Source organism: Rhinopithecus roxellana, chromosome 4 (genome assembly GCF_007565055.1).
Source record: "Rhinopithecus roxellana isolate Shanxi Qingling chromosome 4, ASM756505v1, whole genome shotgun sequence".
NCBI classification, from domain to species: domain Eukaryota; kingdom Metazoa; phylum Chordata; class Mammalia; order Primates; family Cercopithecidae; genus Rhinopithecus; species Rhinopithecus roxellana.
This window is the reverse complement of record NC_044552.1, coordinates 33,021,614-33,036,882: the sequence shown is the minus strand read 5'-3', so window position 1 is coordinate 33,036,882 and position 15,269 is coordinate 33,021,614. Positions and strand designations below refer to the sequence as shown.

At 49.7% G+C, this 15,269-nt stretch overlaps 1 protein-coding gene across 3 annotated transcripts in view; it reads left to right on the top strand.

Moving 5' to 3' along the window:
- Positions 1-3,260, top strand: part of KIF6 (kinesin family member 6) — a 385,185-nt gene extending 381,925 nt beyond the window's left edge. For 2 of the 3 annotated variants that reach the window (XM_010389732.2, XM_010389733.2), the window contains exon 22: positions 2,869-2,954. In XM_010389732.2, coding sequence (XP_010388034.2) covers positions 2,869-2,885 — 17 coding nt within the window. In that variant the 3' untranslated portion in view covers positions 2,886-2,954. Of the gene's footprint in view, positions 1-2,868 lie in introns of all 3 variants that reach the window. The other variant, XM_010389731.2, reaches the window with a different exon arrangement.
- Positions 3,261-15,269: the final 12,009 nt, after the last annotated feature.

Here is a 15,269-nt window from a genome sequence, read left to right as displayed (position 1 = left end):
CTGTAGCATGCCCTCCATTCTGGGAACCCACAGTAATCAAAATCCCAATATAGACAGAGCTTCATCACTTAACTGGGGTCCATAAAGTGAATGAGTTGTAAATCGTGCCTTTTGTGTTGAGGTCTGTGCATGTAAGGAACTATGTCTTGGAGCAGAGCATGTTCTCAGCCCTATTCTGTAGCATTTCTTCCTAGGCCCCACCCCACCCACCCCCTGTCATTACTGCATGAAACTGTGTGAGGGGCTCAGAGATCATCCGGGTGGGAGATGGCTCAGACTCCATGCTCCTTACCACCAGCAGCGTTTACAATCCTGGCCCAGGCTGCATTTCAACAGTGCAGCAGAAACATCAGACCCCAGATCTCATCAGCAGCCATGTGACCACAGGCCCCCCGCTCTTGCCCTGCCAGTCCTTGTACTAGAGAGACAAAAGCAGCGAGTTTCAGCCCTGGCCATGCCTCATAACCACTGGACCCACCCCAGCGATCCTGACTTAATGGTTCTGGGCTGTGGTCTGGGCACCAGGATTTCTAGAGATTCTCCAGTGATTTCCATTGTGTAGCAGAGCTGGGAACCACAAGTCCAGAGTGACAGGAACACATGACCATTATAGGCTCTGGTGTACCTTGTCTTCTTACTTCCCATTCTAGGATTCAATTAGGACAGGTCGGAATGTCTTAAAAATAAGGACCATATTTGTTTAATTAAACAACAAGGCCGGGCGTGGTGGCTCAAGCCTGTAATCCCAGCACTTTGGGAGGCCGAGACGGGCGGATCACGAGGTCAGGAGATCGAGACCATCCTGGCTAACACAGTGAAACCCCGTCTGTACTAAAAAAAAAATACAAAAAAACTAGCCGGGCGTGGTGGCGGGCGCCTATAGTCCCAGCTACTCAGGAGGCTGAGGCAGGAGAATGGCGTAAACCCAGGAGGCGGAGCTTGCAGTGAGTTGAGATCTGGCCACTGCACTCCAGCCTGGGCAACAGAGTGAGACTCCGTCCCAAAAAAAAAAAAAAAAAAAAAAAAAAAAAAAAAAAGGCCAGCCAGAGGTCTTGCACACAGAATTAGAACCGAAGGACGAAGGCCTCACAGCTGTGAATTATTTCCAATCTCTTCCTCCATATTAGCTGGACATTCAATGTATCACCAAGAATTACCCATTCTTCCTCAGCAATATCAAGCCAACCAAGACCACACTCATCACCCACCACCAGGTTCCTGTGGCCACACCTGAAGGGCTGCAGCTGCCTGCTCACCTGTTCCCTGACCAACTTCACCCCTCAGTCTCTCTGTCCACTGCAATTCTTTTAAACATTGTATTTATTACTTCATCCAAGAATCTCAGAAATTCTCTGTTGCTCTTATTAAATTAGCCAAACTTTAAGCAAAATAACTGCATATCACTCTTACCAGTTCTTCTCACCCTTTAATGTGCTAATGAATTGACAGGTTTTGTCAAACTGTAGATTCTGATCCAGTAAGTCCAGGGTGGACCATGTCTTAGACTCTGCCTTTCTTAACAAGCTCCCTGGAGATGCCAGCACTGCTGGTCCAGGGACCACACTTTGTGGAGCGAGAAGCCACCTTGCTTTTTTCAGGTATCTCACCTGCTCTAGCAAAGAGAAATGTGAGGCCCAGAGAACTGACATGACTTGCCCAAAGTCACACCGTGGGTTGGGGACTGTCCTGGCTAGAACTCAAGCACCCTGGTTCTCAATCCAGAGAACCCTCTCCATGCCCAGCCATGGGAGGTGACAGGATAGGGGCCACGTGGTCAGGAAGAGCCATCCTGGAATATAATTAATATCTGGAGCAAAAAGCAAAGAGAGAATCTCTCTGGGGGTTAGGTAGGAGCATCAGTGAAAACCGTGCAGTTGTCCGGGTGTGGTGGCTCACGCTTGTAATTCCAGCACTTTGGGAAGCCGAGGTGGATGGATCACTTGAGCTCAGGAGTCTGAGACCAGCCTGGACAACATGGTGAAACCCCGTCTCTAGTAAAAATACAAAAATTAGCCCAACGTGGTGGTGGGTGCCTGTAATTCCAGATACTTGGGAGGCTGAGGCGGGAGAATCACTTGAACCCGGGAGGCAGAGGTTGCAGTGAGCCAAGATTGTGCCACTGCACTCCAGCCTGGGTGACAGAGCAAGACTCTGTCAAGAAAGAAGGAAAGAAGGAAGGAAGGAAGGAAGGAAGGAAGGAAGGAAGGAAGGAAGGAAGGAAGGAAGGAAGGAAGGAAGGAAGGAAGGAGGGAGGGAGGGAGGGAGGGAGGGAGGGAGGGAGGGAGGGAGGGAGGGAGGGAGGGAGGGAGGGAAAGAAAGGAAAGAAAGAAAAGAAAGAGAAAAAGAAGGAAAGAAGGAAGGAAAGAAGGAAGGAGCGAGGGAGGGAGGGAGGGAAGAAGAAAAAGGAAAGAAAGAAAGAAAAGAAAGAGAAAAGGAAGGAAGGAAAGAAGGAAGGAAGGAAGGAGGGAGGGAGGGAGGGAGGGAAAAGAAAGAAAAGAAAGAAAAGGAAGGAAGGAAGGAGGGAGGGAGGGAGGGAGGGAAAAGAAAAGACAAGACTCCAGCCTAGGTGACAGAGTGAGACTCTCTAAAAAAAAAAAAAAAAGAAGAAGAAGGAAAGAAAAGAAAACCGTAGGGTAGGAAAACAGGTGTCAGTCTTAGCCTAGGGAGGTGGAGCTTCTGCAAAGGGCAAAGGGGGCCTCTTCCTTCAGAGCTTGGGGTATAAATGCAGCTCCTGGGAGACAAGACACAGATGCAGTGCCCAAGACCCAGAGGCAGTGGCCGGTGGCCTCCCCTCCTCCCGATTCAATCCTGGGAAAAGTCAGTACTGGCATGCACAGCCTAACCAAAAGCATCCTGTCCCCCTTTCAGGTTTGGGAAGCAATTGAATTTCCAGGAAGTATCCAGCCATGCATTATGCCCGCAAGAATGAAGTACAGATGAAGGCAGCGCCCCTCACTTGCCCTGGCTTCAGAAGTGAACTATGGGCTGCTGGGAGCAACTAGTGACTTTGATTCCCATGGAGGGGGCTGTATTTCTTTAAGGATACTGTCCTGGAGGCCACCAAGACGCTGGGACTGGGGCTGACCATGACATCCGTCCTGTGGTTCCTGGAGCTGCTGGCAGGACCGGGCAATGCCAGAGTGCTGGGGCAGGGTGAGGGCTTCAGCTCGCTGTTGTAGTGATGTTTCGTGTAGATCATTATAAACTTTTGAGAATGTGAAATACACCGTCATAGTATAATGTCAGAGGAAGCTCACACCAATGGAATGTGGGGGGAATATTTTTATTTTTAGCGATTTGCCAGCTCTCTCCCTTGGCCCATGCTCTGGTTTGGAAGCCCAGAAATGGCCATGACAGGTCCAGGCAGGATGTCCCAGCCACAGGCAAGGCAGTGGAATGCAGGGCATCCTGAAGGCCAATCCTGATCCCCAGACCACATCTTTCACCATCAGCCTCTTGGCCAGGATGACCTGGAGGCAGTGCCTGAACAGCTGTGTCTCCAGGGAGCCATCTGCCCTGCAGGGTCTAAGGACATCATAGCACCCAGAGAACAGCGGGCAGCTCCCGGGGGCTCTGCTGAGAGCTCGAGAGAGGGCAGTGTGTGTACCTTGGACCTCACAACCTTCACCCAGCCACTTGGGGCCTTGCAGGATTTGGGCCAACACTCCTGCTTCCACAGGGAAAAACATAGCTGCCTGGGGGTATTGTCTCCATGGACCCTTCCCTCGGACAGATCCGAGGGAAGGCAGGCAGCCCTCAAGGAGGTGCTTGAAGAACTGCCCCCTGGGCCAGGGGGTTCCAACCCAGCTGCAGCCAGGGAGGGGCAGCGGAGGGTGAGCAGGAGCGGCACCTAAAAATGAAGCTAACTGCATAAAAGTGCTTGTCCACTGCTCCTGGTGTCTCTGTCCTATAAATATAGGACCTGGTGATCCTGGAGGGGGAGCAGAGAGGTAATATAGTATAATTGGCTTGATTTTCTTTTTCCTTTTTTAGGATTGGGTAACAGGATCATGCGGGAGGAGATAAAACCATTACATTTCTAAGCTAGGCAGGCCCATCGAGTTCCTCTAATCCACACCCCTGGTTTATACAGTAGAAGACCCGAGTGAAGAGGAGACTTGGCTTGCTGTTCTACGCTAATTAGTGACAAATATCCCCTCTTCAGGGGGCTTCCCCTGACCACTCCATCTTGAGTCACCCCCTAGTTATCCCCTATCCCATTTTACCATTTCTTTCCCTATCACTATCTGACATATTATCCTTCTGAACTTGCCTATTTTTGTAATACCTGCAGCCCCCCATAATACTAAGAGCTCCAATGCAACAGGGACCTGTTGGTCTTGCTCATTGCTGTGTCCCAAGCACAGAGTCACTGTTCAGTAAACAGTCCTTCAGTTCAGTTCATGAGCCAGAACCCAGATGTGTTTCTCAGGCTAGTGTCACTCTGACTTCCCCTGGCTCTCACTGAATCCCACTGGGACAGGGGCCAGCATCTCTGGTTCACTCCTTGCCCTCACAGTTCAGTGGAACATAGTAAATCCTCTGTAAAGTCTGTAGAACCAGAGGAAGACCAAATTCTATGCTAGAAGCCTCCCCTAGAGTCCATGGAACACACATGTAAATGCACACTCTCTCTCTCTCTCTCTCTCTCTCTCTCTCTCTCTCTCAGGAGCCCCGAAGATGGCATGGCATTTGCCCCAGTCCCCTGTGTAGCAGCAGCAGTATTCTTGGCATGCCTTAGTGCCCTCAGTCCTCTAGAGCTGGGTAGAGTCTACTGACTTTTTAATTTTCTTTTATTTACTTTTTGAGATGGGGGCCTCACTCCGTCAGCGAGGCTGGGGTACAGCGGTGCGACCATAGCTCACTGTAGTTTTCAACTCTTGGGCTCAAGTGATCCTCTCACCTCAGCCTCCAAAGTTTCTGGGACTATAGGCATGCACCACCACACTTAGCTCATTTTAAATTTTTTGTAGAGACAGGGTCTCACTATGTGGCTCAGGCTAGTCTCAAATTCCTGGCCTCAAGCGATCCTCCTGCTTTGGCCTCCCAAAGTGCTGGGATTGCAGGCATGAGCCACCATACCCTGACAGAGTCTTCTGACATTAGATCTCCCACTGAGACATCATCCCCTGGATCCAAAGGCCTTATTGACAGAGATGCGTGGCATGGCCCCATGCGGGGTGTGAGCCAGCCTCCTGGGGCAATCACTAAGACAGGAAAGGAAATGAAGACAGAAAAACGCACTACCTGGGATCTGGGGCCACTGGTGTCCAGACCATATGCAAAGTGTGTGCAGCAACTGACCAAGGAGCCTTTTGCTCTGAACATCCCCTCCCAATGGAAACCCGTGCTTGACGGCAGTGCACCTTCCCAAAGTTCACTGGCCTCTGCAAATGGGAGAAATTGATTCAATGTTTTGAAGACTTTCCGGCAATCCACCTGGGCTCAGTGGAGCCATGGATGACAAGAAGTATCTGAGTTCACTCTAGGCCAAAATGTAGAGTTTTCAAAAACATTTTCTGGAAAGCAGCCTAGCCAGTGACTCCAGCCTAGTTCCTGCTAGAATTCAACTGGCTCTACCAATCCCTTGACAGGAAGTGGGGTGGAAGGAGGTTGGAGGAGGGAGGTTAAAATGTAGCTTGCTCAGATCTTGCTAAAAAGGATTTTTAGAAAGCAGATAGAGAAACTGTGGTATACTGAATATGTCATTTTAATTCTTCACCACCAGAATACAATTACACGTACAAAGCTTTGTCATGGCCCACTTTGACTAATGTGATGTTGGCAAACGTGATGCAGGCAAAGGCCTGAATTGTGCTCGCATGGTTTAGCTTGCCTCTTGCTCCGGTGATCTCTCTTAGGATGGACATGCCCTGGGTAGCTGCTGCCCTTTCAGCCTGGAACATCCAGAGAGCAGACCTGAGCCCAGTCTACAGCCTGGAGCAGAGCTTCCCAGGCAAGCCCAGCCCAGATCAGCTGAACTATGGCTCACCCAAAGACCTGTTAGCATGAGAATATATGCTGCTTGTCATAAACCACTGAGGTTTAGAGTGGTTTGTTATATAGCATTAATTGTAGCAATAGCAGACTGGCACAGAAATTGCAGCCCAGAGACAGTACATGACTAGATCTAGGACTTATCAGTCCAGAGTTCATTGTCTCACCATACAGCCTGTGGAAAGGCACTGAAAGCATCCTGTATACGGAAAAACAGGGAAAGGCACTGAAAGCATCCTGTGTACGGAAAACCAGGGCCGCCACCTACAGCCGTGATGAAGCAACAAGGACTTGATTTACCTCCTGCTTTAAATGACTAAAGATGAGACAAAACCCTTTATACAAAGCAATGGTTTTCAGCTATTGGAAAACAAGCAATATAGGGTATGATTGATCCCCAAGAGAAGGGAAACAAGTGAGGGGGCCCTATGATTGTTCCAACTTACCGCCTGCAGTGAGTTTTCAGGCTGCAGCCCAGGAAGGGGGAATCAGGTAGAGCCCAGTGGTTCCCCTGAGTTGAGAAATGGAACTGGGAATCCAGGGAGGACAAAGTGGCTTAAATTTGCAAGGCAGAGTCCCAGGGATGAGAGAGAGAGAAGGAGAGAGAGGGAGGAGAAAAAAGAGAGAGAAAGAGAGAGCACGCTCTGGAGATCTTCAGAGGGTTACCCTTGAGTCTTCAGCTAACTACCGATCAACATCTTCATGTGAGGAAATTACCCAAGGCAGGGGAAAGAACCACCAGGAAGGAACAGGTGGAATAATTTCCTGAGATAACACTGGGTTGGGAAGAGTTCATGTTTCCAACAGCCAGAGTGGAGAAACCTCCTCCCAAAACGGTCATTGTGTAGAGACACAGAAGGTACTGCCTCAGAAGTGGGGCCAAATTAGTCCTAGATGATAGATTGCTCTGATCCCACCTAACAAAGCTTAAAAAGCCAGCCCCAAAGGAGTCAAATTGTTTCCAGTAAGTTTCCAAGTAACTTCACTGAGTCCCAAAACAAAGCTCGAAAATATCTAAAGGAATATGAAAAACAAACCAAAAAGAAACCAGTATCCAACAATATAGAATCCACAATGTCTGGTGTTCATTAAAAAATAATCAGGCATGCAAAGAAGGAGGAAAATATGGGCCATGAGAGGAGAAAAAACAATCAATAGAAATAGAGGCCGGGTGTGGTGGCTCACGCCTGTAATCCCAGCACTTTGGGAGGCCAAGGCAGGAGGATCACCTGAGGTCAGGAGTTTGAGACCAGCCTATTCAACATGGTGAAACCCCATCTCTACTAAAAATACAAAAAGTAGCCGGGCGTGATAGTGTGTGCCTGTAATCCCAGCTACTCGGAGGTTGAGGCAGGAGAATCGCTTGAGCCCGGGAGGCAGAGTTTGCAGTGAGCCGAGATCACATCATTGCACTCCAGCTTGGGCAATAAGAGCAAAACTCTGTCTCAGAAAAAAAAAAGAAAAAAGAAATAGAAATAGCCCCAGGCATGGCACAGTTGATAGAGTAAATAGAAACATTTTTAAAATGCAATGGGTGTGTGTTTCAAAGCTAGGCAGAAAAATGCTCCTTGTAATTCCTTAAACATAAACATGGCTCATTCATCTGGTCATTGTTTTGACAAGGATGTGCCATCCATTGTGCTAAGTTCTGAGGATTCAGAGGTGACAGAGTCAGAGGTGACAGAGACAGAGAAAGTGCCAGCATTCTTGGAACCTACATTCTAATGAAAGAGGGACGAGGCAGGCATGATCGCTCACGCCTGTAATCCCAACACTTTGGGAGACTGAGGCGGGTGGATCATGAGGTCAGGACTTCAAGACCAACCTGGCCAACATGGCAAAACCCTGTCTCTAGTAAAAATACAAAAATTAGCTGGATGTGGTGGTGCACACCTGTAATCCCAGCTGCTCTGGAGGGTGAGGCAGGAGAATCGCTTGAACCCAGGAGGCAGAGGTTGCAGTGAGCTGCGATCACGCCACTGCACTCCGGCCTGGAGTCTCACAACGAGAGCAAGACTCCTTCTCTGAAAAAAAAAAAAAAAAAATAGGAGAGAGACAATAAGCAAGTAAGCAAGACAATCTGATAAAGAAGGAGTTGGGGTTAGCTGGGCATGGTAGCAAGCACCTGTAGTCCCAGCTACTTGGGAGGCTGAGGTGGGAGGATCCCTTGAACCCAGGAGGTGAAGGCTGCAGTGAGCTGTGATCACGCCACTGTGCTCCAGCCTAGGTGACAGAGCAAGACCCTCTCTCAAAAAAGAAGAAAAAGGAGTTTGGGGTAGGGTAGGATGGGCTTGGACTCACTGTCAAGGTAGGTGGGAGTGTGAAAACCCAGCAAGGTGCAAAGAGAGAAGCAGGGAAGGGAAACTTAGGACAATGGTGGCAGGTTAGGTATTGGGTGATGGGAAGAGGCACAGATGTGGAGCTTGGCAAAAAGGGGACTTGTGGGGATTTGGGCCATGTGAGCATGTTGGGGAGACAGCGTTCCTTCCATACCACGTGTCCAGGGACTGCCAGGGCTCTGAGGCAGAGCAGATGTAGAGAGGTTGGCTGTGAATGTTGGAAGCTGAAAACATATGTGTCAAATATGGGAGGGAAAAGCAGTGTTTCCTTGAATACAAGCTCCACCTCACCTTGCGAAAAGTGGCCTCTGAGTGTAGCCCTGGATGCATCTCTCAAGGAATAGGAGGAAGCAGCAAACTTTTCAGAGTTAACTGCTTTATTTGGGTTTTCCACGGCCCCGTGCCAGCCAGCAGGGCTGAGCCAGTTTCACCCACACTGAGCGGGAACTCAGCAAAAAGCAAGAAGCACGCCAGTTCTTTCCATTCTCTCAGCTCCTGATCTCGGGAGGGCAGCCCCTCCCCAGGCCAGCACCCATCCCCTTCTGGCCCCAGGTAGGGGATGCTGTTGTTATCTTTTCTCTGAAATATCTCCTGGGTTTGTCTTTTCCATCACTGTCCTTAGACAGAGGCAAGCAGTCCCCCTGCCTTCAGCCCCATGTTTCAGGGGGAACCTGTGCTTTGACGTGCTTTGCTAGAGACTTTCTAAGTCTCCCTCTGGTGCTGGGACAAGCCATGACCAACAGCGTCATCCATGCAGGCCATCTCTAACACAGTCCAGGCCTCAAGTGGGTCTCAGTTCCCTTTTCTTCTTTCAGGAAGCTCTCCAGTGCCTGCACAGAGTTGACCAGATGTCCCAAGGTGCTCTAGGACTCATGCCTATGAAGCTGTTTTAGGGCTTCCTAGTCAGTCCCTGGTTCCAGGAAAGCAGTCTGATGAGTAGATCATTCCTGCTGGCTGGTGTGGCATTTCTTTCATGGCACTACCTGGGATTGGACCACCAGACCTGTGCTAACATGCTTATTTGAGGGACTCTTAACAGTCCACCACAGGGCAAAGAATCGTCGTGTGAACCAACTGGACAATAAACAAATGCCTAAGTGCCTCTTCTCTGTCATTATTCTAAATCTACACAAATCAATCATTATACCTCACATAGGCTCATGAATTTGGTACTAAATTTTTTTCATCAAATTGTTTATACACACAGGGGTCCATCCACAAAAACATATTTGCCGGGACCCTCACGCACCAAGAGCAACTGGCCCTCTCTCCCCTCTGGTTTCTGGGCTCAGTATCTCTCCCAGGCCCTGGGGACGCTCTGCTCCTCCCTGTCTCGGCTGCACTCCTCATCCACATCCTAGCTCACAGCAACCCAGGCCTCCTGCTGCTGCAGCTCCAGTGACTCTCAAAACTCTGGGTTTTTCTTATAGTCTGAGAGGTGAGGGGATGTAGGGAGATTCGTTAACAGGATCTCCAACAGATATTTTAACAATATCTTTCATGGCCGGGTGCGGTGGCTCACGCCTGTAATCCCAGCACTTTGGGAGGCTGAGGCAGGTGGATCACGAGGTCAGGAGTTCAAGACCACCCTGGCCAAGATGGTGAAACCCTGTCTCTAGTGAAAATACAAAAATTAGCTGGGCGTGGTGGTGGGCGCCTATAATCCCAGCTACTTTGGAGGCTGAGGCAGAGAACTGCTTGAACCCAGGAGGCGGAAGTTGCAGTGAGCCAAGATTGTGCCACTGCACTCCAGCCTGGGCGACGGAGTGAGACTCTGTCTCAAAATAAATAAATACATACATACATACATACAATATTTTTCTTTTTTCAATTTGAGTGGCCATCAAGAGATGCGGGTATGGTCTTCCCACTCTTGTCATGCTTCCAAGGGCATTGGCCTAATATGCCAGGACAAGCTGACCACCCACCCCTCCATTAAGGTTCACAGAAGAGCAATTTCCCTGCAGCACTCACCACAGTGACCCAGACAAAGGGGTGGAGAACTAGAGCCTGTGACAGACAGTGTCAGTGCCCTGCCGGATCCCCCCAGCCTGCCTGGAGGTCACGTGCAGCATTCGTGGAATGTCTCCATCTACACCAGTAGCATTCTGTCCTAAGCACCTGCATCTTTCTACGCACGAGGACTCTCTGGCCACAGGAGTGCTCTCAGCCCACAAGCAGGGCGGGCTGGCAGTGCAGGAGTTAACCTCCCCAGGAGCAATCCTCAATTAACAAGGAACAAGTGTAGGTAGATAAACACCCCAGCTTCCTTGCCACTCTATGGGACAACTCTACAGCGTGTTCTACACAGGATGGGGACCCAGTTGCCCGTAACAGTCACCTGTGCAAAAACATGCCCTGAATCGACGGCCTTCCATTCCCCACTCCCCTGTTTGCTCATCCTGGGGTCAGGTTCCGGATGAACCACGCACACCCGCATTATGTCTCGGGACCCGCGCTGAGGGAAGTCCAACTTAGACAAGGGCTCCATTTCAGAATTATGGGTAAGGACTCTTGAAATCACGCTCTCTGGGCTGGTGGAAACGGGAGCTCTCTGCCCCCACTTCAACCACAGCTCCACTCTTAACTAGGCTTCAGATCTGGGCTCTGGCAAAGATTTCATGTGTGAGAGGAATCCTGTTCCTTAAAAAAAAAGAAAGATGCAAGTTCTGAGCAAAATTAGTAACAGGTGTGTTTGTTTGTTTATTCATTTCAAGGCTTTACCTTGAATCACCTTTCAGCTTTCCCTGGTCTGTCTGCTGGTCACAGCACGAGTTGGCCCACCTCTGAGATCATACTCACGAGGGCACACAAAGACCCCTACAAACCCGCGCCACCGCCGCCTCCATATAGGATGCTGTGGGGAGACTCCGGGAGCCCAGGCTCCCACATCCAAAGCTTGCTGCTCCAGCCACATGGTGCAAACTATTTGGGGGGCACAGTTAGGGAGGTGGCATCTAAAACCAGTGCTCTCTGTCTCCACTTGCCCTATCTACTACAAGGCATGCACCTGGGGCAGGAGGGCCTTATCTTCTCCCCTGCATTCTAGTTTGGAAAGTGTCCTTTTTCACCCATATGGATATGTGTCTATTGAGGGGCTCCACAGTGAATACCTATGTTGGATGATGGGATGGGCGGTCTGTCCTGTCCTTATCTCAGGGCTCGTTCAGATGGAAAGAGGCTAGTGCCCAGCTGCTCTGTTTGCTCTGCATTCTCTACCCATTGTACACTGAATCGATTGGGCAGATGGGGAGGGGGTGTTGTTTTCCTTCTTTTTCCCCAATCTCCTTATTAGTTCAGCCTCAGAAAGTCCCTTATCACCTCCGGATGTCAGGCCACACTCTGTCATCAGGCCTGGCCATGTCAGGCTCTCCATTAATTGATTTTGTCCTCCCCCTTGGGAAGCATAAATTGGCTCTGCCCATTAGCAGCAATAATTCCCTGAAAGGGATTGTAAATCATGCCTTGTGTCCACCCAGAGCTCACAGCAGAGTGGTGCCCACATAGGGAGATGTTGGACAGGGAGGTCCCTGCAGCCCTGCAGTTTTTCTCCTAATCTTGGCCAAGTGCTGACCTCACAAGACCACAGTGGACTAGGAAGAGTAGCTGAATCAGGTCCCAGCACATGGAAGGCGCTCAGTCAGTGTGTGTAGAATGAGTTAAGGCAGGAAGTGAGGGAGGCAGGATGGGAACGTCCTCTCTGGTGCAGAGAGCTCTGTGGGCCTCTTGAGCTGAGATCTCCCCTAAAGTCCACCATTATGTTGCCCTTTCTGTGGCTATTGTGGCTCTAGGGTTTTCAGAAGTCCCCCCATTAAACTGAACATGCTTCTGAGAAAGACTCTATCCTAAACCCCAGCCACGTGAAGTCTTGTTGGGCTTGGGTGGTTTTGAAAAACTGATGTAAGAGGGAGATGTGAGGGTGCAACCAGAAGAGAGTAGAGAGGCAGCAGTGCAGAGAAAGAGCCAGGAAAGGCAGGAGGAATCTGCGCCAGCTGACTTTGCCAGAACATGGTAGAGTCTCAACAGATAGTCCCAGCACACAGTCGGTTCCCAACAGATCATTCGTAACTGAATGGAGTGTCTGCCCACAGTGAGTCTGGTGCCACTTCCTGCCCAGGACCTGAGGGAGGGAGGGCACCTTGATGGCTGATTTATCCCTCCCTCTACCCCAGCCCACCTCAGACATCCCTGTGGCCCACTACATTCACCCCCTTCTCCCATGCAGATAGTCCATTCTCTTTTCCTTCATTTCTGTCCCCCTTAGAACAACCGTCATTACCTGCGGACTGTGTCCAGACTGCTTGAAGATACTCAGTGCTACAGAGTTGCTCAGTCCTGCCTGAAGCCCTGCAGACATCCACGGATGAGCTTTCTAGATGATACACGAGAGAGCTCTCCATGTATTAAGTTTCTCCAGGGCAATCAAATAGGGTTTGACTCTCACACTGCCTTTCAGATATAATTCTAACCCTTGCTTAAGCCAGGAGCTAGTGCATCTGTAGTAGAAATGAGTGCCAGCACTCTGTTACCCCATCTGAGTCCAGATGCTTCCTTCTCCCTCCAAGACAAGCCCACATCCCAACAAGGTGCCGTCTGGGAAAGCTCTGGAACCATGTGAGATGGGGCTTGCTCAGAACCACTTCAGAGATCCCCAGATGGCCTCAGAGGATTCCAGAAGCAGCAGAATTCCAGAGAAGGTGGGCTCCATTACACCACCCCCAGACAGGGCCATGTCTAAGCCACAGGGTAGACAAAAGCCTGCAGGCTTGTCACTGCGTCGGGACGTTCTTGGTGGTGCGCAACTGTAGTCCCAGCTACTCAGGAGGCTGAGGCAGGAGAATTGCTTGAACCCAGGAAGTGGAGGCTGCCGTAAGCTGAGATTGCACCACTGCACTCCAGGCTAGGTTATAGAGTGAGACTCCATCTCAAAACAAACAAACAAACAAACAACAACAAAAATAACAATTGGGAAGTAACAGAATACCTAATGGTGGCTGAAACAAATAAGGTTTATGCTTTTAATATAAAAAGAAATCTAGAGAGGTGTGTGCAGGAATTGGTCCAGTGTCTTTGCAGTGCCCATGACATTTCCCTCAGGGACACAAGATGGCTCAGCAGGTCCAGACAGAAAGAGGGAGAAATGTGGGGCCAGCTGCAGCTGAACCCTTTGTCAAGAGACAACAATTTTGCCCAAACCTCCACAGCCACCTCTGCCCAATCATGGCTGGACCTGGGTACATGGCCAGCCCCAGCTGCAAGGGAGCTTGGGAAAGTGGGAGACCCTCAGGCCTTCTCCCCAGGTTTTAATGTGTTTTTCTTCCAGTGGCCTAGCCTGCACCTGGGGCTCTCCACAAGCTCCTGGAGCCATTTTGCCTGCATGTGTGCAAAGCCAGAAATGAATGAGTGACGGACTAATGTGGGAATATGAAGGCCCAGCTCCCCTGCTGGGACTCACTGGGATGCACTTCACCTGCCAGGGCTCCCAGGAACCAGGCTGAGGCTGGGACTGTGGTGTCTTGTTTGGTTTTCTCCTCAGTCTGGCCCTCTTGCCCACTGTCTTATGGGTCTTCAGTGACTTCACTGCTCTCAGGGGCTGAGACAGAGGGGAGCAAGATTAGCACGATGAATTAGACCAATTATGCTCCATTGCCTGGGGCTGACACTTACAAAGCTGGGGTTCTGCTACTTGGGAAGGAGGAAAAGGATACTCAGCATGCAACTCACAGCGTCTGCAGCCACAGCTCATTAAAGGAAACAGCAGAAAGCACAGCAGAGAAATCGGAATAATCGCCATGGGCTAGTGGGAATATAAAATGGTTTAGCCACTTTGGAAAATAGCCTGGCAGTTCCTCAAAAAGTTCAACACAGAGTGGCCAGATAATCCAGAAATCCTACTCCTAGGTATGTACCTGTGAGTAATGCAAACATAGGTCCACAGAAAAGCTTGTACACAGAGGTTCATAGCTGCTTTATTCTTAAAAGAAGGAAACAGAGACAATTCAAATGTCCATCAACTAGAAATCAAATGGATAAACAGATGTGTTATAGCCACACAATGAAATATTACTCAGCCAGAAAGAAGGAAGAAGTACTGTTATATGTAGCAACAAGGCTGAACCTTGAAGACTCTGTAAACATACTAAAAACCATTGAATTTCACACTTTAAATGTGTGGATGATACAACATGTGAATTATATCTCAATAAAGCTGTTATACATGTACATGAACAAGCATGTGCGCACACACACACACACACACGCAAAGAGAAAGAAAAGCACCCTCAATTCCATCCACTCAGAGAGAGCCACTGGTACCATCCCAGGATCAGGATATACTTTTAGTTTCTTTTTAATTCACACATATATTTCACCGACATATCCTCTGAAGGTAACCCACTAGAGGGCTTCATGCAAGACAAGTTAGCAGAAGTTATAAAACCAATGTATCCAATTTATCAGCAGAACCAACCCTGATACTCTTACCATCGGGCTGAGCCAGACAATCACCTGTCTATTTACTTTGCCCTGATTTGTCGTGCAGTTTACTCATCCTGAGGTTCCCCCAACAGGCAGGTCAATTCTCCTGCCCCATCTTGTAGCCAAGGCAACTAAGTAGAAGGTTTATTCGCACCCATTCTGATCTATTCCCAGCTCCTAAGCTGGGGGCTTACAGCCTTCAAGGGCGAAGACGCTGGGGGCTGCCGAGAGAGCCCATTGGGGCCTGGACAGAGTGAGCACACCTATCCGGTTTAGCCCAGAAACATCCATCCAACTTGGAGGCAGGAGAGACATGAAGCACTCAGGAGAACCTGGTGGGTCTCTTTGAAGGGTCCAGGACACTGACTTGCTGCTGTCCATGGAAACAAAGGCTGGGAGGGGGTGGCCGGCCTGTTTGCACTCACAGCACAGCACTTAGTGCAGCCAAGCTGAGCC